Here is a 21,348-nt window from a genome sequence, read left to right on the forward strand (position 1 = left end):
CTGTTACAGTGATAATTAAAAGTATCAAAAAATTGTATTCTTAGGCTAAAAGATAGTATTAGATAAATTACTTATATCAACCTTAATCTTCAACGTGGAAGTAAACTTATGGGTGAGACTTCCAGTTCATTAAATGCAAACTAGAAGTTGGAAGAAAGTTAGAAGAGGAAAATGTGCAGTAAGCGGAAAAAACTGCAATACAAACCAGTGTTCATAATTAATATATCACACTAAAATAATATGGTAAGACAGCAATTTGCAATATTAAGCAGCAAAATGAGCTGTTTTGTACAACTAAAAATAGCTGGACGTGGATGACTGGAAGCATGAACCATAACATTTACAAATGGCTGCACCTGCTTTTATGGAAAAAAATAAGGTGGATAGATCAGAAAATACTTATCTTTCTTATGGTGATAACGTTAGTATTAATATTTTACCATTCTGCTAACATATATTTCAATTACGCATAGCTATGAGCTATATTAGCATACTATCCTAACCTATTTAGTCCCTGGAGAAATTAAAGACTAAGAAGATACAAAACCAATTTCAGGGAGATAATTAAAAACATGTTAATAATAGTAAAGTAGCGACAAGGTCAGGGTCAAAATATAATCAATGAGTCGTGTAAACATCTTTACGTCTCAGAACCTGTGAATAAAAAAAATATAACCTGTACATTTAATTTTGTAGCAAGACATGGCAGACAGTTTGTCTAGAGTGGTTTAATTAATAATGGGTATTTAAAAATGGCATTTGTACAGAAATTGATCGTCAGATAACAAAATTTAACAAAAGTGAACACTCTTTTTAAATGTAACCAGATAAATAACAATTTACAATGCTTCTTTCCACTGCGATAAAGTAAAAGCTCATCTTAGCAATAAACACTTATTTAAAAGTCTGATTAGGACAAATGTAATGCCCACAATTGATATACTTGCATAAAAGATAAGTTAAGAAAAGCCTTACTTTACACATTCACAGTTGAGCATTGACGTTTTAAATTAAAACCTTAATGAAAATGTAAAAGAAGTGATGCTACCTTGTACAAGATTGAAGCTTATAGCTCAAAAGTTATTGTTCACAGCACACAATTATGATTTCGCAAAAGATACTGAGACACTTCACATAGTGCCTGAAAACCAGTTTCCAAAAACAATCTAAAAACTAATTTGTACATTTTCAACTGGAAAATTCTGAGGTAGCAAAGCCAAATTTTGTGTACTTTGGATAATAGAAAGTCTTTTAACATAGTGCATAATGCCTAAAATACAAACCAAAGCTAACGTTTTCTATTAAATATGTACAAAAATTAAGAAAATATAGTTTTGTTGTTGTTGTTTTTTCCTTCCACAAATTGCTGGTCCTGAGAAAGAACATTACATCTTTTCTTACTATACATATTAAAAAAATATCCCATCATACACAATATACAAAAGCATTACACAAACTGCCATTACAATAGCCAACGGTAAACATCAGAGCAGATACTTTAAATGTGTATATGTGTACATACGATGAGATTGAAACTTATGGATTAAGCAAAACATTCTTGTGAGTAAAAAAAAAAAAAACATCTGTACAACAATATACATATTTAAGAGATCGAACTCTAAAAACGGGGCAGTGTCCACAATCCGTAAACGTTTTGCAGCAAGGCAGAAAATTTGGTTTAAATTTGATGCTCAATTACAAAAAAAGATTTCAAAAAGATGCCAAGCTGCTAACAACTCATGATGTTCAATGTCATCCTGAGGAAAGATTTAGTTGCCCCGAGTGTCCATAACAGATTGAGTCTGTGAGTCCTCAGTATATCCCTGGGAAAATGCGGTACGGGACAGCTTTGCAGTACTCTTCCCACGCGGAGCCATACTTCTTCCTGCACTGGCGCTCGTCCCGTGTGTTACGGTGCACCAGCAGAGTGATCAAGTAGATCAGGTAAAAGTACGGGATCAGATGGTTGAATCCTATAGGAAAGATGAGGAATAAATCTAAGACAGACTGATACAACAGCTATGCATCATCAAAAACTTAAACTGAAGTCAAACGCTTACCGCAAGGCAGGGACCAAGCCAAACCCATGATAATGTCACCCAAATAATTGGGATGACGGACCCACCCCCAGAGACCAGACACGATAAGACTCTTTCCAGTTGCAGTAGGAATGGTTTTCAGGTCTGGAGAGAATAAAAAACAATTTAAACCAAAGTATTTTAACATTTTATATGCTTGTTTTGGTTCATTTGTTTCAAAGCACTTACGAGACACTGCCGGGTCAGAAGGGTTTTTCCTGAAGGCAAACTTCTGAGAATTGGCTTTCCGGAAAATATAGTATCCAACTCCTGTTAGAGAAATTAACAACATTAAAAGCATTGATATTGTGTCCTTTAAAAGCTGTATTAGCATTTTCTAGTCTAGCTAAAGAAGAATTGATAAAAACCATGGCTGAAACTGACCATTCATAGTGATGAGAGTAATGATCCAGAATACAGACAGTTCATTGGGATGGCTGACTAGATAGTAAGCTTGACAGGTGAACGTGAAGGGAACAAAAGCCAGATCTCCAAATGTCAACATAAATCCGAAGCCATCGTACACTATATCCATCATGGTCAGAAGTTTCTCCTGAAATACACATTGATTTGATTACTATCAGTTCATAGTTTCCACACTGCATTAAGAAATAATTGTGTTTGATTTGAGCAGGGTTCGTACAAATATTGTAAAAAGAAATTCCAGGACTTTCAAAGACTTTTCAAACGCAACTTTTTTGATTTCTACTTTTTGAGATCTCACTTATCAAGTAATGTCTTATCTTTCAAAAAAAAGAAAAAAAAAAGATAAATAAATAAATGAAAATATACTAATAAAATGATACGCGAAGTTCCGATGTAAATCAAATGACTTGAGAACACGCTCTGAAATCTCCATCTACATCAAATGATTTGTGATCTGCACTCCGAAGTTTCAATCTGAAGCAAAAGATTCACAAAGCCACTCCTTAATCAAGTGATTAGCGATACGTGATCCGATTGGAGTCAACCGTCCCGGATGAGTTCGCACAAGCAAACGTAATCTTTTAGCTTTAAATCAGTTTGAACAATCAGGATAAGCACAAGTAATTATCATTTGGAATAGCCGCTATACCCACAATCTCTGTGCACTGTGTAAACAATGAGTGTCGTATACATGCAACAGATCGCTGAGCATGTTTCCATGTTCCAGTGTTCAGTTTCTTGCAAAAAACGATCGTTTCGTGTCTTAGGACATCAATGTATCGTCACGAGCCGCAGGGTTTAATTTGGATATGTCTGTGCATGTTTTGTTTTTTTTGTACTTTCAAAGGCTTGGTGCCGATTTACTGCTATTATATGACTAACAGACTGCAACGGTTTGAGTTAAAAACCTTGGTTTGTGTTCTACTGAAGAAACAAAGTCACCTTCATCTTGGATGCTCTGGGAGTAAGCAGATAAACATCAAATTTTCATTTTTGGGTGAACTATAGCTTTAACTGATCCAGAGTTTCAAAAAGCTCAGTTTCACCCGTAACTATACATGGTCTTTAAAATCATTAAAAGCTATGTCATAATTATAAAATGAACGGTTCTTTTAATTTTGCTAGTGAATCACTTTAAATGAATGATCGAAGTCACGAGTTTGAATCAATCAGAGCAGTTCCAGCGTAAATGACTAACTTAAGTGATTCGGTTCATCTGTTCCTCTTTTTGTGTCTTCAGCCATGTTTGCACGACACTGTCAGTAATACTAGTTTTATGACATTACCTAAAATAAGCGTGAAAAAAGTCTGATGCTTTTTGAAGTTGTGAATGTGCTTATTGAAAAAATTAAACACGTATTTCGTAGATACACTGCATTTCAATAATTCAAGCACTTTTGAAATACCTCTTCAGGAATGTTGCTTTTTTTTAAAGGGTTTTCCAGGCCTTAAATTTCAAAATTCAAGCACTTTAAGCACCTTGTACGAACCCTGTTTTTAAAACAGTTGTTGTACCTCATGCCAAATACCATCAACGACCCACAGGAGCTGGAAGATGTTGACCAGGAGCATCGCTGGTGAGGGACTCTCCAGATTCTGGTGCTTCATTTCAGCTTGCAGCATTGCAAAGTTAATCAATACCTATGGAAACAAACAATGTTAATGTTTCTTCATTTGGTAAAAACACACTATATTTAACAGTTAGCATGCTTGAAAAAAGCTAAGGAATCACATTAAATGGATAGTTCACACAAAAATGAATTGCAATTCTGTCATTAATTACCCTCATGCTATTCCCTTTAAGACATTTGTTCATCTTCAGAACAAAAATTAAGACATTTTTTGATGAAATCCAAGCTTCCTGATCCTGCATAGAGAGCAATGATACTACCACATTCAAGGCCCAGAAAGATAGTAAGGACATCAATAAAATAGTCCAAGTGACATCAGTGATTCAACTTTTTTTATGAAGCTACAATAATTCTTTTTGTGCACAGGGCAAAGAATAAATTGTTGAATAACGTTGTTATTTGTGTTTTTTTTTTTTTTCAAAATATTCTTGTAGCTTCATAAAATTACAGTTGAAACACTGATGTCACATGGACTATGTTAATGTTGTTCTTACTACCTTTCTGGGGATTGAACTTGTCAGTTGTGTTGTTGTCTATGCAGGGTCATAAAGCTCTTGGATTTCATCAAAAATATCTTAATTTTTGTTTCGAAGATGAATGCAGGTCGGGTTTAGAATGACATGAAGGTGAGTTATTAATGACAGAATTGTCATTTTGGGGTAAACTATATCTTTAAATCTGAGTGTTACTGATTTCATCCTGCAAATAGCAACATTTTGACCACAAGAGGGAGTGATGACAACATCAGTCTAACCCAGCATTTCCCTAATCCAGTCCTCGCGCTGCAAAGTGGACATCACTGGATATTCCTCCCATGATTCCAGTTCGAAACGAGTGTATTGTTCCATTGAAAAGGCACTGAAGTGTGCAAGACGTGAATTTAAATTGTATTTATTTACAGAGGTATATGATGCCACACCTCACACTTCTCTAGTAAGTTTCGTCTGTGTGTGAATATGCTGCAGGCTGTGGCTCAGCGCAAATTCATAAATGAATGTTCTGAAGTGAAGTAAACTTAAATGGATTTCCACTGCTCAGGGAGCAGAAAGCAATGAACACTGTGTAGGGAGCATAATAAATTGGAACACAGTTCACGCACATAGCTCTCTTCTAATGTGTTGGTTCATCTAAATCAGGTGTGCTAACTAAGAGAGACATGCAAAATATGCAGAGCAGGGGGGAGCGAGGACTGGAGTTGGGAAACGCTGGTCTAACCGAACTAAACCATCGCAGGAAAAATGTAAAACACAATAACATTACTCACCCAACCAATCAGACCTGGACGCATTTCACAGAAAAACTTGATATCGAAGTTCTTGATGCGAGGATTTAACTCTCTGCCCATGAAGAAGTCATAGATGATGTAGCCTAGAGGAATAAAACAATCTATTAAGTGTACTTAAAATATAAATGAAAATTCTCCATTGCAATATCTAGAAAATGACCTTATTAGAAGTCTTATTTGGTAACTAACTAGCACTGAGAAAAGTACCAGGAACTATATGAGACAACGTTGTGTGGATAATCATTTAAACTTAAATAATGCTGATTAGAAACTTTAAAAGCCATTAAAGTGAAAACAAACAAACAAAAAAAACAAAACACAGAAGACAGTCAATGGAGCTTGATTTTACATTAAACGTCATACCGGAGTTGCCTCCAGGAGCGAGCTCATCTTTAGATGCCCAGCGTGAGCGGACAAAAAGGTAGATGCTGAGAAGAGTTACGATGAGCAGGGCCGAGGTGTAGAATCGCAGGAAGTGAGCATGGATGTAGCTGAAATCCACCTCCTGATACAGGGCAACACCAACTGCCACAGCCGTGAGGAGGAGTGCATAGAAACCTGACGCAGGACACAATCAGATCATTAAACAGGTCACTCACAACTATCTGAGCAGTAATGTTTTAAAAACCAAACGCAACTACCACTTTTTTAAATTGTAGTCATTATGACATCACAAATGACCATATATAATGTATTAACATTGAAAACTAACCATTAATCCTGTATTTCAAAGTTTTCCCATTCTTGAGAGGCATTCCATCAACAAGCTGTAGGGTGGAGATGGAGAAAGACGAATGATTGACATGTGACCACTAATCAGTGTTGTTGAAACTAAAATGTCAAATTTTGTTAAATAAAAAAAAAGCTGAAATAACCAAAATTAAAATATTAGATGAAAAACTTTCATAAAAAACCTTACTTAAACAGTAGCCTTTGCAATTAACTAAATTAATACTAAGTACTGACATAAAAAATAAAGGTAGAAAAAAATAGAAATCAAGGTAACACTTCACAACAAGGTGTCTTTTTTAACATTAGTTAATGTATTAACTAATATTTACTAACATGAACAAATAATGAATAATACATGTATTACAGTATTTACATTTTTTTTATGTTAGTTAATAAAAATTCAGTTCATTCAGTTCATGTTAGTTCACAGTGCATTAACAAAAAACTTTTGATTTGAATAATGCATTAGTAAATGTTGAAATTAGTATTAACTAAGATTATTAAATACTGTAGAAGTATTGTTCATTCTTAGTTCACGTTAACTAACGTAGTTAAATGTTAACTAATGAAACCTTATTGTAAAGTGTTACTGAAATGAAAAATAAAATGACAAAAACACAACAAAATTACTGAAACTAAAATGGAAAATAATAATATAACAACAAAAACTAATTTAAAATATTAATAAGTACTATAATAGTATGTAATTTACTAACATAACACCAGCTGGGTCAAACAGAACAGTTCAGTAATGTTTGATAAAAACCAGTTAAAATTTCTTATAATATTTTGGTATTTTGCTGCATAGGATTTTCATAAAATTTCGAACATTATGACTAAAATCTTACATCATGCTATATTACAGTAATTCCACAATATTTTATATATTACATAACCATGTAGTAATGTCTGTTGTTCTGTAATCTAGTGACCTTTAATACTTTCTAAAAAAAAAGGGACATGATCCAAATTAATATTCATAAATAAGTCTGGCAAAGAGCTGTTTCACATTATGCAACAAACGGCAGTAATACTTAAAAATATGACTGGCTAAGCCACATACAAAACTGTTGTTTTTGAAGTCTTTAATAATGCAACAATGCAAAGTTGTAATGTTGGGATAGACAATATTTGGCCAAGATACAACTATTTAAAAATCTGGAATCTGAAAGTGCAAATAATAATATATATATATTGAAAAAAAAAAGCCTTCAAAGTTGTCCAAATGAAGTTTTTTAGCAATGCATATTACTAATCACAAATTAAGTTTTAATATATTTACGGTAGGACATTTATAAAATATCTTCATGGAACATGATCTTTACTTAATTATATCCTAATAATCTTTGGCATAAAAGAAAAATTCATAATTTTGACCCATACAATATATTTTTGCCTATTGCTAAAAATATCCCGGTGCTACTTAAGAGGTCACATATTATGGAGTAGATATAAAGCATTACCCAGCCCTATCATAAACAAGTCCACAAGCATACTCAATTTTAAAGGACTGCTAGGCAATCAGGTCCTTCATATATCCCAGTCATCGCAGAATCATCTTGAAATAATTTGTTTAAACTCATGCAAACGTGCTGCAATTTTCAGATCCTATCTTAATTACCCTTAAGAGGCTAGAAAAAGAAACCAGATGTTTTCCAGCGAGGCTCTCTATCTGCATGCCACCAAGAGTGATTAATCTAATCTAGCCTGCTTTACTACAGCTAACAGGCAAAGCAGAAACGAGAGCCGTGGAGTTATGTGGTCATGTGCCTAATCCTGGGTCACAGGAAGTCATGTGATTGTGGACACTACCTTTCCAACAGGGAGCAGGGAGAGAACGGCCTGGAAGAGAAGCCAGAGTAGGACGATGCCAAAGACCTGCCAGTCCCACAGAGACTGAAGGGCAGGGAGCTCAAGAGGGAAGCTCTGGAGACTAGCATCCTTCTGTCCACAGAGAATAAGCAATGCCAACACAGCCAGGGGCAACAGAAACATCAGGAAGAACACACCTGAAAGACAAGAGGGAATGGAAAGTTAAAATGTAGACTTAAAAGAGATTTAATCTTTACTCTTTTATTTATTTTTACCAAATTTATTCACATGTAAATATGCTCTGACCAACATTTTGCATCAAGCTTGTGCTGTGAATGTTTACACAATTAAAAATAGCTGAGAAGACTCACCAACTCTTCCTCCAAACTCCAGATCAGTTGCCTTGATGGCACTGGGTGGTTTGGTTTGTAATAATGTCTCTGTCTTTTGCTCCAATTCAATTTGCTCTGTCTTGCCATCGCCCTGGTCCTTCCTGCGCCGCAGATTGTAGCGCCCACCTGCCTGATTCTCCGATTCAGTCTCTGTCTTCTCCTGTTAGAACATTAGAAGAAAAGATATTTTTAAAGACATTAATACTTTTATTCAGTAGAGATGCATATATTTATGTTACTAAATTTTATGTACTTAATAACAGTTAATGTATGTTACATTTATGTTACAAAAGATTTCTATTATAAACAAAAATCACTATTTTTCTTGAACACCAAATATTAGAATGATTTCTGAAGAGTCATGTGACACTGAAGACTGGAGTAATGACTGAAAAAAATCGTAAAAAGTAATGAAAAATTTGAATAATATTTTCTGTATTTTTGATCTGATTAAGTCTTGGTGAGCATAAAACACTCTGCTTCCCAGGTTAAGAATCCAATAAAAAGTGTTTTAAGGTAGATGTTTTTTCATGTTTTTAGGCTGTATTTATTTGATCAAAAACAGTAATATTGTGAAATATTATTGCAATTTCTAATATTGGTTTCCCATTTCAATATTCTTTAAAATATAATTTATTTCTGTGACTGAATTTTTTATACGCTATAAATCATTCTCATATGCTGATTTATTAGGGCCCGAGCACCGATGGTGTGAGGACCCTATTGAATCTGCTCCGTTTATTATTATTATTATTATTCTTCTTCTCCGGAATGAATCGCATTTTTGAGGGCCTAAACATACCCGAAAACTCATGAAACTTTGCACACACATCAAACCTGGCGAAAATGGACGTCTGATATGGGTTTCAGAGATGGGTGTGGCAAAACGGCTCGATAGCGCCACCTTTACACGTTCCGCGGTGTGCGCTTTCAGCTGTGATTCACGTACATGCATGAAAATCGGTACACACATGTAGCTCACCAATACCTACAAAAAAGCCTCCTGGGACAAAATCCGAAACCCAACAGGAAGTCGGTTATTATTAATTTTTTTAGCAAAATTTGTGTCATTTTTGCCATTTTCAGGCGTGGTACTTGAACGAACTCCTCCTAGAGATTTACTCCGATCAACAGCAAATTTGGTGAGTCTAATCTAAAGCCCTTTGTGACGTTAAATTGTGAAGATCTAGAGTTTTCATCGAAGGGCGTGTCCGTGGCGGCCTCGCAAATTTCGATGTTTCGCCATGAAAAAGGAAGTTGCTATAACTTAGGCATAAAATGTCCGATCTGTCCCAAACTTCACATGTGTGATAACACTCCTGACCTGATGACATCTACATATCCATATTCAGTTATAGTCATAGCGCCACCTGCTGGCAAGAGGAAGTGTCACGCTGTACTCTACAACCAACTCCTCCTAGAGATTTATACAGATCAACACCAAAATAGGTCAGTCTAATATAAAGGCCTTAGTGATGTTAAATTGTGAAGATCTTGAGTTTTCGGTAAAGGGCGTGTCCGTGGCGGCCTGACAAATTTCGAGGTCTCGCCATGGATATAAAACTTGTTATAACTCAGCCATAAAATGTCCGATTTGCCTCAAACTTCACATATTCGATAAGAGTCCTGGCCTGAACACATCTGAAGGCCAATATTCTATTATAATCACAGCGCCACCTGTTGGCAACAGGAAATGACTTGTATCAAACTCCTCCTAGAGATTTAATGATATCAACATTATATTTGGTCAGTCTGATCTAGAGGCCTTAGAGATGTTAAATTGCAAAGATCTTGAGTTTTCGTTAAAGGGCGTGTCCGTGGCGGCGTGACAAAGTTTGATGTTTCGCCATGGACATAGAAGTTGTTATAACTCAGGCATAAAATGTCCGATCTGCCTCAAACTTCACAAGTTTGGTAAGAGTCCTGGCCTGAAGACACCTAAAGGCCAATATTCAGATATTATCATAGCGCCACCTGTTGGCAGCAGGATATATCATATCTTTCACTAACTCAAACATACCAAGGTCAATCTGCACCAAACTTCATATGTTTGATGAAAGTGGTGGCCTGAACACATCTACATGCCAATAATCAGTTATAGGCATAGCGCCACCAGCTGGCAGCAGGAAATTTGGCACATTTAAGTGACTTTGACATATTTCTCCTATTTTTACTGTATTAAAAGCATACTACCCACCATTTGCTGTGTTCCTAAAGCCACCGGTCGGCGGTGAGCCCGTGTGCGAGGGCCCGTTCATCGCTGCTTGCAGCTTTAATTATCAGTGTTGAAACTGTTGTGCTGCTTAATATTTTTTGCAACCTGTGATACTTTTTTTCTGTGATTCTTTGATGAATAAAAATGTAAAAGAACAGCATTTTTTCAAAATAGAAATATTTTCTAACAATTAAAGCCTTTACTATCACCCTCAATCCATTTAACACATCCTTGCTGAATAAAAGTACTAATAATTAATAATTAATAATAATAAAAAAAAAAACTCTTTATAAACGTCAAACTTTTAAACAGTAGTGTATATTGTAACACAAAATTTCTATATTTTATTTTTTTAGCAAAGAATCCTGAAAAAACTCATAGGTCCCAAAAAATATTAATCAGCACAACTGTTTCCAACAGTGATAATAAATCAGCATATTAGAATGATTTCTGAAGGATCATTTGACACTGAAGACTGAAGTAATGAAGCTGAAAATTCAGCTTTGCTTCACAGGAATGAATTACACTTATACAAGTATATTAAAATACTATTTTAACTTATTTTACATTGCAATAATATTTCACAAAATTATTTTTTTTCTGATCAAATAGATACAGCCTTGATGAAAATAAGAAATCTCTTTAAAAAACATTAAAAAACTAATCCCAAAAAACAGACAGTTTATGTGCTGTAACATGCTTAAACACAAAGTTTCAGTGGCTATCAATCTAGCCTTAAGTCTGGGTCAAGAAAAGAAACATTAGGATTACATAGTCACACTAGTGTAAAGCAGTCTGGTCATGCTTTGTAAATCCCATTCAATTGTCCCATGAGGAAAAACATGCTGAAAAACGTGAGGGTCTGATTAAACAGAGGCCACAGTCAGCTTTAGCTTTGTGTGCACAACTAAATGGGCTCCTGTCACACATGACAGGCACAACATGCATGCATCATGACATTCCAGCCTTTACTAGTGCAGTTTTTATCATATCTGACAGGAAAAATTAAGGAGGTTCTATTGCTGCTAGCGATGTATTCATACCTCAATGATTGTGGAAGCTGTATTAGTAGCTGTATTATTTTCCTCTTTCTTCTCATGTTTGCTGTTGGTATTGTTCTCGTGTGTCATCGACTGAAACAGATGACAAGTCAAGGACATGTGAGGTGAACCGATGAGGACAGCTAACAACATTAAAATGGTAGTTAACTGCTTTAAATTAGATTAAACCCCTGTACATTTAATCAGCAAATAAGAATTCCATCACAGCAGTAAAATAAACTTTAAAACAGATTAAAAAAGAGAAAAGTTTGGATTGAAAAATATTTTAAATTCTAGTAATATTTCATAATTTTTACAGCCTTTGCTGTATTTCTAATCAAATAAATGCAACCTTGCTGAACACAACTTTCAAAAACATTAGAAAATCTTACTGACCCTAAATTTTGAAACAGTAATATCAAAGGATTAATGATTTTTTTTGTGATACTGTATATAAAGATTTTACTGAACTTAACATCCAGATCATGCTAAATATCAGACAGAGCAAGATAAGGAATGAAAGACGGAAATATAGAAATTTAGTGTTTTGTCCTAGCAAACAATTCTCCTTACCAAAGGGGTGAGTCGGACCTCCAGCGCTTCTTTGAGTTTTTCCCTGCGCACCTCTGTGGTGCGAGTGGAAGATCGGCGGGACGTCCTAGCCGGAGAACGGGAACGACTGCGACGCGGGCGTCCCGGTGAGCGAGAGCGGGATCTGGACCGAGAGCGTGGAACACCCTGCTTAAACATGGTCAGGCTCTGAAAAAAAAGAAATCAACATCCAATTCAATTAAGTATCTAGAAAAAGATTTAGGATTTTAAAACATTTTAAAAAATACTATGACATGAACTTAACATTCTGCAGTTTCCAGGTAACTAATCAAATAAGTAAATTTGTGGCACTGAATCTGATCATGTGAACTCATTCGTACAAACAGTCAGATGCTCTTTAAATCAATCTCAAATTCATTCATACCGTGATGTCAGATTCCTTCAGCTCCAGTTCAGTACCATCTTTGTAGATGACGGTGTAGAGCCGAGTCTTGTTGTCAAAACTTAGCACCTTGACCTCGTAATAAAGGTTACTGCCAGGCCAGCGGCCCATTACAGTATCTCCAATCTGAAACCTTGCATTCGGCATCCTCGTGTACCTACAAAACAATTAACACTAAATAAAAGCTCTGAATTCCAACCAATTCAACATATTTTTCTCCCCGACAACATTAGTTTGAAAATAAAGTTTCCTCACATTCTCGCAACTCTGTTAATGACAGTATCTAGCAACGCAGCCTTCAAAAATGAAGTCATGTGTGTAGTCTCTGTGCCAAAAGCATCACCAAAATGATTTTACAACTGGTTCAAGCACTCAGACAGGTTTTACAAAGACCAAAAGTGGGCCTTCAACTAAAAAGACAAACTACAAAAGAAATGCTGGGAACCTGAGATGCTCAAATATTGTTTCGGTAGTGCCAGTGTTTACTTTTTGGGTCAATTAACTTATGAATAGCTTACTCTGCATATTACACTGGGATAGATTTATTTTTACAAGGAACAACACATAAACTTATTGAGCATGAGCATTTGCATGTCCCTTCAAAACAAAGCAGTAATCTTTTTAGACTTTAAAATTCTGTGTGATATTTGAAACTAGGGGTCGACCGATTATCGGCGCAGATATTAAGCATTTTTATGATTATGTTTATATATATTGGTTATTGGTCTACTTGATCTGTAATAATCTGTGTCTATTTCACCACTGGAAACACGTATCAGTCGACCCCTATTTCAAACACTTTCAGTGGTAAACCCATGAGGGAAACACCAGAGTAGCTGCACATGGCCTGATGACAATGAAGTGATGATGTCAGCTGCCGTCTCAGAAGTGCTGATGGGTCTGAATTACGCACCAACACTGTACTCTCTGCACCAGCACTATTGTTGAGCTCTCAATGGCCTTTATGAGAGGGATTCTACTATCACACAGGTATCAACAGACAAATTTTACTATCCATCTACACTACCAGTCAAAAGTTTTCGGACAGTAAGACTTTAAATGTTTTTAAAGAAGTCTCTTCCGCTCACCAAGTCTGCATTTATTTGATCCAAAAATACAGCAAAAGCAGTAATATTGTGAAATATTCTTACTATTTAAAATAACTGCTTTCTATTTGAATATATTTTAAAATGTAATTTATTCCTGTGATCAAAGCTAAATTCTCAGCATTGTTACTCTAGTCTTCAGTGTCACATGATCCTTCAGAAATCATTCTAATATGCTGATTTGTTGTTCAAGAAACATTTTTGTTTATTATTAGTATCAATATTTAAAGCAGTTGAGTACATTTTTCTTAGGATTCTTTGATAGAAAAATCCAAAGATCAGCCTTTATATGAAATAAAAAGCTTTTGTAAAATTATAGCCTATACTTTTCAATAGCTTGGGAGTCAGTATAATTTTTTTTTTTTGGAGGAGGAGGAGCAACGGAATTATAAAAATTATTACTTTTATGTAGCAAGAATGCGTTAAACCTATCAAAAGTGATGATAAAGACATTTATAATGTTACACAAGATTTCTATTTCAGATAAATGCTGTTCTTCTTTGTTTTTATGCATCAAAGAAAGCTGAAACAAATTCTACTCAGCTGTTTTCTTAACATAATAATAATAAATGGTTTTGCGCAGCAAATCAGAATATTAGAATGATTTCTGAAGTATCATGTGAGTGACTGGAGTAATTATGCTAAAAATTCAGCTTTGAAATCAGAAATACATTTTTAAAATAGAAAGCAGTTCTTTTAAATAGTAAAAATATTTCACAATTTTACTGTTAACAAATACAGGTTTGGTGAGCAGAAGAGACTTATTTAAAAACATTAAAAATCTTACTGTCCAAAAACTTTTGACTGGTAGTGTATCTAGACTACAGAAAGACCAATACAAGTTTATTTTTTTTTTTTAATTCACACTTCTGAACTTCACTGGTTCTCATTTTTAGATTTAAATATAACGGACACCATCTGGTGCATCTTTAAAGAATAGTGCCCTAAAACACACTACTATACTTTCTGTAAAAATAAATAAAATGATTAAATTACTTATCTGTATTGTTTGCATAATTACTCATCTTTTTTACCAACATTCATTCTCAAATGAAAAATAAAATAGAATTTAAACCAAATAACCCAAAACCAAGATACAAAAAATAAATACATAAAAAAAAGAAAATAAGCTTGCAACCACTTAGACTGCAAGTTTTTCCATAAATATATTTGTAAATAATATATAATAAATACCACCACTAATAATAATGTATAATGTAGTCAAAATGTAGAATACGTTTTTGAATTGTTGCATTCTAACAATTACTGGGTTATATTTTCAAAATAATAAAAAGGCTATCACTTATTAGACATAAAAAGAAATACGTAGCGTTTCGTGGACGTCTCTAAATTTTGAATTTTAGCAAACTACCTCTTCACAACTGAAAGACAGTAACACTTGATACTGATAAAAAAAAAAAAAAAAAAACTATGTTTAAAAATACTTGCAAAGAAATTCTGTTGTAAAGACCCAGCACCACCACCACATATGATTTTTACCACTCAGGCAAGGCCAGAAACTTAAGCTAAACATTCTACTCACACATCTAGAGGCAGTTTTTAACCAGATGCTCTCCACTAAAGAAAACACCCAAAAATTCATATTAAAACCATATGTTAACTAGAGGTCGACCGATATTGGTTTTTACCGATACCGATAGCTAGGTTGGACCACACTGGCCGATACCGATTAATTAACCGATAGTTTTTGAAAATAGATACTGAACGGCAACTAAAATACTGCTCTGCTAGTTTTAAAAAAGTAATAAACCATACTTTGTAAATTAATAAAAATATAAATTTTAATTATATATTGATCATTAAAGTTATTTCATAGTTCATTAATGTTAACAAAATAACACCCTAACAAGGAACAACACTTCTATTCTACAGCTTTCATCAATCTTAGTTGATGTTACAAATGGGCTTATTGTAAAGTGTTATTTCATATTAACAGTAGGGGTGGGAATCTTTACATTTTAACAATATGTAAAATTGCAGTTTCTATGATTTTTGTTTATATTTGGAATCTCTGTATGTTAGTACTGCCTTATTAAAATTAAGATTCAATTTAATTACGATTTTCAATAACAACTAAATATAACCATGCATCACATTCTCAGTTTTCAATATTACTGCACATGGCTACATTTTCATATACATTTTATATAATTTATTTTAAGCAAAATTTACTTTATTTTTTTATTATATAAGCAGGCTACTTTTAAACCAATTACTTATTTAAAATAAGTGTTCTTTAAGTATCCAAAAGTTAACAGACAATAGTTATTTTTTCCTTTCGTTTGATTATTACTGATGAGATGATAGACAGTGGCTGCTTTAACAGGCTGCATTCAAACGAATGCACAGATCTATTTCGATATATCAGATGCCCTGCTCTGAAAACATAACTGACTGTGTGTACATCAGTTTCGTATAAAAGTATTCGAAATGGCAAGTGCATTTAACCGCATCTGCAATCGAGCTTTTTAGGACGAACAAACACAAATTGCAAGTGAAAGTCCGTCAGTGCGCGAGTTTTGTGCATCTAATATACTGCATTACAAACGGCAGAAATGAAGGCACATGTAAAGTAAAAAACTGCGGGTGGAAGCACGCACTGTCAAGCAATGCACACGAGTCTCACAGTGTAAATTCTGTGCAATGAAGCCAGCCGCGTTTCAGGCGCTCACGCGTGCCATATGCGGGGAAAAACACAAGCTCCTTGAAGAGAGGGTTGCGATGCATTGGATGCAGCGCTGCGTTGCGCGGACAACTCGCAGGTATCTAACACACACAGGATGCGTCGTGTAGTTCAAGCAGAAATCTAAGACAGTTTATTTAATCACCAAATGGGCAAATGTTTACTTCAAGAATGATCAAAAAAGCGGCAAAGATTAGTTTAAACAACAGATCAAACGGAAAGAGAAAGTACGATCTATATTGTTGTAGTCATTTAAGAAAATGTGTTATCTGTTTTACATTTATGTTTAAATATTATTTGTTTGTGTTTTGTTTCAGTTTAATCTGTTAATTACGAAAGAAGTGTGTGTAATTTGTAAATGTCATAAAGGACGTGGTATGAATTAGACGGCAATACACCGGGAGAATTGGAGAGGGTCAGACACAATTGTTGACCACTTCCACCTTTTTATTTGTGGAAAATCCCTTTTTAAACGAATTTCGTTTTGTATAATTTTTATCTTAATTTTGAATACATATTTTTGTTGATCAGTTATTAAAATCAAGTAAGAACAAGGAAAATTGCATTGTGAAATAAAGTGCGTAACAAGATACAAACCTACCATGCTTCCGCAGCCTGAAGAAAAGGCTAAAACATAAATTATAGCTCTATATGAAGCATACAGACTTTATTAGAGCTACAGAAATACGAATTTATCACTTAAATGCACAATCTTCCAGCAGGGTCAAGCCTTTATAAACATTAACAACAATTTGGGACAGATATGTAATGTAAAACTGTGAATGGCGCGCTGTGGCGCAGCAGGATTCTGTAGGCTGAATGAACACGGTTTGCTTTCTCACATCAAGTCTTTAAATCTGCAATTTTGCTGGCTACCAATATGACCAACTGGATATAAATCAATGCAAATATATGGTAACAATCCTGACACTTAACATTGGTGTCTGACTTAACCTCTCATACTCTATGACAGCAGAGCGGAGCGTGAGCCTCTTCAGCAAAGAACGCAATCCGGAAAAACTATCGGCATGGATTTTTGCCGATAACCGATAGTTCAGCCAATCAACTATCGGTGCCGATTAATCGGCAAAACCGATACATCGGTCGACCTCTAATGTTAACTACAGCCCATAAAACTTCTATCCATCAACCCTAAAACCCTCTAATCCAATGAACACATTCCAGACATTCCTGCTGCAGATCACACTGACACACACCCAACACTGAGATGAAGTCCAGCACTGCAGAAATCCCATGTGCTTCCAGAGAGTTGAAGTAAAACTACAGAGCAAAAGATTTAAACTGAGTGAATGCGAGTGGGCGGAGCCTAGTGCTTTTGTTATGCAGATGAGGGGGCACACGACGACACGCGCGCTTTACTATCACTACCAACATCGATTCAAAGTAAAACTTAGGACAGAAAATCTGACTTTACTTTTTAAAGCAACCGTATTTCAGACAGTGGCCAAATTAGTGATTTTTTTTTACATTTTACTTTTGTAAACCAACGAAATTAAATACTTTAGCCATGGCGGATGGAATATAAATTCTGAAACATTTCCTAAAAAGTTAGTATGATAAATTATTTTTTTGTGTGTTAGAGTGTTTATATGTGACACAAAAGCACCCAGAGCAGATTCACATGCTGCTCCTTTAACACGGCAAAAGAATGACACAGGAATGGAGGGAAAACGTCATGTATTCAAACCATTGTCAGTCCGCGTGTGAGAGGCTCAAAAACAGCAACATAAATCAGTGTTAATAAAGAACGGATACAGAAGAAACGGTTATAATGAATGAATAGTGTATTAAACACAAATGTGCTGCCTAACCAGAGTCAAATGACTGTTAAACGTGACCTTTTTGCGCAAGAGAGAAAAGAGTCACTTGCACTTTCGTGCACAAACAAGATAATGAAACCAAAAAAGTCGAATATAAATGGTTTTAACAATTAAAAGATTAAAATAACGAACGCACTGTTCGTGAGGTAAAACAGTCGAGCTGTGCTAAAGAACAATAAATGCGCGCCGTGCCCAAGTTTCCTGTGTAGCGAGCCGGTTATTAATTCAAGTCAAATACCAAAAACAACGATAAACACTTGTGCTATTTACATAAATAAACAGCTTAACTTGTTTTTACATATATATTTTATCATATCCAGATAGAGCTAGTGAGCGTTAATAGCGATATACATTATGTTTACTTCATCAGAGTTGCGGGCGGACCGAGCGTCGATCTAGTTACTGTACCGTTAACTACGCAATCACAATAAAGACATTCCCATACAAAAACAACAAACATGCAAACTCAGTTGCTTAATATTTCTTACCTTCAGTCGATCTTAATATCCTAAAAATCTCCAAAGCTTATCCACAGAACTTCATAAAATAAAGAATATTGTTTTAAAACACTGGCCCCCGCTCTGAATTCGTTCCTCCCTCTGTGACCGCTCAACCTACCAGCGTCCTTGAGGGCGGGAAGCTCTCTGATTGGCTAAAACGTCCTGTTTTTAAATTTTTGAATTTTCTGATTGGACGGCGGTGCGGTTGACGTGAGCGTTCATTGGAGGCGAGGCATTTGAGCTGGAGGGGATCGGGTTTTACAAAATGGAGCCCTGTCCTGGCTAGACAGTTGATCGTGATCAGAGAGATATGAGATATGAGAAATGAGAGGATGTACAGCCGACGTCATACGTCGTGCTTGTAAAACGCGGAAAGTTTCTTGAAAATGGTAATTATAGATGGTTATTAATGGATCGAGGCATAAAAAGGGTGAACATAATCTTTAATAAACCAGAAGAGACGTTAATATCATGTGTATTTTTTTAAGAACTGTGCATTGGGGCAGTGCTTTTAAAATGCATGAATTAAAACCAGATATTACAGATATATTACGGTTAATAAATACTCTTACACCGCAATGTTCTGACTTTAAATGTTGATTTAATGTACACTTTACCATTCAAAGTAAGGAGTTGTAATGGTTTTTTTTTTTTAAAGAAATCTCTTCTGCTCACCAAGCCTGCATTTATTTGATCCAAAGTAATGTTACAGCAAAAACAATTAAAAAAACATATTTTTACTACTTAAAACAACGGTTTTCTCAACTGCATTTCTCCTGATCCTTCAAAAATCTGAATATTCTGATTTGCTGCTCAAAAAGAATTTGTTGAAAACGAGTAGGTTAATGAATAGAAAGTTCAGAAGAACAGCATTTATCTAAAAATTTTTTGTAACATTATAAATATTTTTATCATCACTTTTGATCAATTTAAAGCATCCCTGCTAAATAAAAGTATTAATTTCTATAATTTCTCCCCCCCCCAAAAAAAAAAAAATTCTGAAAAAAAAATATTGATAATAATAAAAAAAATGTTTCTTAAACAGCAAATCAGCATATTAGAATGATTTCTGAAGGATCATATGACACTGAAGAGTAATGATGCTGAAAATGTAGCTTTGATCACATCAATAAATTACTTTTTAAAATATATTCAAATAGAAAGCAGGTATTTAAATAGTAGAAATATTTCACAATAGTACTGCTTTTGCTGTATTTTGGATCAAATAAATGCAGGCTTGGTGAGCAGAAGAGACGTCTTAAAAACATAAAAAAAATCTTACTGTTCAAAAACGTTTGACTGGTAGTGTATTTCTACATAATAAAACAGAATAACCATGTTTTTAGTTAAATACATTATGTAAATGTGTTAAACTGTTCCTTAGAAAACAAAACAACACTCAATGAAATTAATACATAGCACTTAGAATGAACATTTACTCCACAGGCTATTAAAAATTTGGAATAGTCTATATTTTATGTATAGACCAAATGTAGAATTACAAAACATTTTAATCTGAACTCTCACACATTGAACTAGCAAGTACAGCGTGACACTTGAAATAGATTTCTGCAGTAAAATGTAATGTTGTTTAACAGAACTATTCACAATATAATTTCTATAATTACTAAATTTTTACAATATAAAACAATGCATAATTTACAATAAAACAATTCACAAAATTAATTCAACATTTGCAGTCTAATTCACCAATCAAACTTGTTTATCACAAACCAGCTTTTCTCTTGGTGTGCTAAAGAGTAGGCGCACAGCAGATGTAGTCTTACTCAGTTTCCGTTTTTGCAAAATTGCATTGCTGCATTTGACCTCAACTGAACTGTAGCAGTGGCTTTACATGCTAAATCCTGGAGGTGTCAAGAACTGTGCATCTTGATGCTTGAACTGCTCACACTAGTAGCTGCTTTCCAGCCCTGTAAGATTGTTTAAGACGAGTTCAGTGTTCAATAGCCGTTTATGTAATACTCACATTTAGTTTCAGTATTAGTTCAGTCCTGCCTTCTTCCTGTTTGCCACAGCTCAACCGTGCAGCCGCATTTGCTACTGAGGAGGAGCAATGTCAGGTGTAAATTAGCAGATTCCAAAATCAAATAGTCAAGTTTAAGTTCGTATATGTGACCTTGGACCCCAAAACCAGCAGGGTTGGGGGTAATGCATTACAAGTAACGTAAGTTACGTGATATTACTTTTTCCAAGTAATGCATAATTTAATAAAGTAATGCATTACTTTTTAATTGACAAGAAAATATCTGAGTTACTTTTTCAAATAAGTAACGCCAGTTACTTTTCCCCCCATTTATTGATTAAAAGCTCTCCTGTCTCCATGTTGAGAGAAATTATGAGTATGTTACTTTAGTTCTAGAATAAATGTGAACATGCAAAAAACAATCTCACTCACTAAAAAAAACCGATACAGTATTTCTCAAAATATATAAAAACAGTGAAATTCAACGAAAACCTGCAATAATGAAATATGTTAAATAATACAAATATCCTTTATGTATTTAATCCCATTTTATTATCCGATGTCTTTGCTGCCGACCTTCGATGATCCATTTCATCCATACTAATAAT

General features: G+C 34.6%; 1 protein-coding gene across 1 annotated transcript; it reads right to left on the reverse strand.

Moving 5' to 3' along the window:
- Positions 1 to 722: 722 nt before the first annotated feature.
- lbr (lamin B receptor) lies at positions 723 to 18,865 on the reverse strand. Its single transcript, XM_073816529.1, has 14 exons — positions 18,745 to 18,865; positions 12,588 to 12,762; positions 12,185 to 12,370; positions 11,615 to 11,704; positions 8,336 to 8,516; positions 7,965 to 8,161; positions 6,133 to 6,187; positions 5,784 to 5,978; positions 5,400 to 5,503; positions 4,020 to 4,145; positions 2,463 to 2,631; positions 2,268 to 2,348; positions 2,061 to 2,183; positions 723 to 1,973 (listed from the first exon to the last, which is right to left on the reverse strand). Exons 2-14 carry the CDS (start codon positions 12,750 to 12,752, stop codon positions 1,813 to 1,815), a joined length of 1,833 nt encoding a protein of 610 aa, XP_073672630.1. The 5' UTR covers positions 12,753 to 12,762; positions 18,745 to 18,865; the 3' UTR covers positions 723 to 1,812.
- Between the last annotated feature and the right edge of the window lie 2,483 nt (positions 18,866 to 21,348).

This window comes from Garra rufa, chromosome 13, assembly GCF_049309525.1.
Source record: "Garra rufa chromosome 13, GarRuf1.0, whole genome shotgun sequence".
Taxonomy (NCBI): domain Eukaryota; kingdom Metazoa; phylum Chordata; class Actinopteri; order Cypriniformes; family Cyprinidae; genus Garra; species Garra rufa.

Coding starts and splice junctions, on each gene's coding strand:
- lbr (XM_073816529.1), bottom strand. CDS start 12,752: ATGCCGAATGCAAGGTTTCAGATTGGAGATACTGTAATGGGCCGCTGG. Junction 2,632..4,019: donor TTGATGGTATTTGGCATGAG/GTACAACAACTG, acceptor TGTGTATTTCAG/GAGAAACTTCTGACCATGAT. Junction 2,349..2,462: donor TACTCTCATCACTATGAATG/GTCAGTTTCAGC, acceptor TTTCTCTAACAG/GAGTTGGATACTATATTTTC.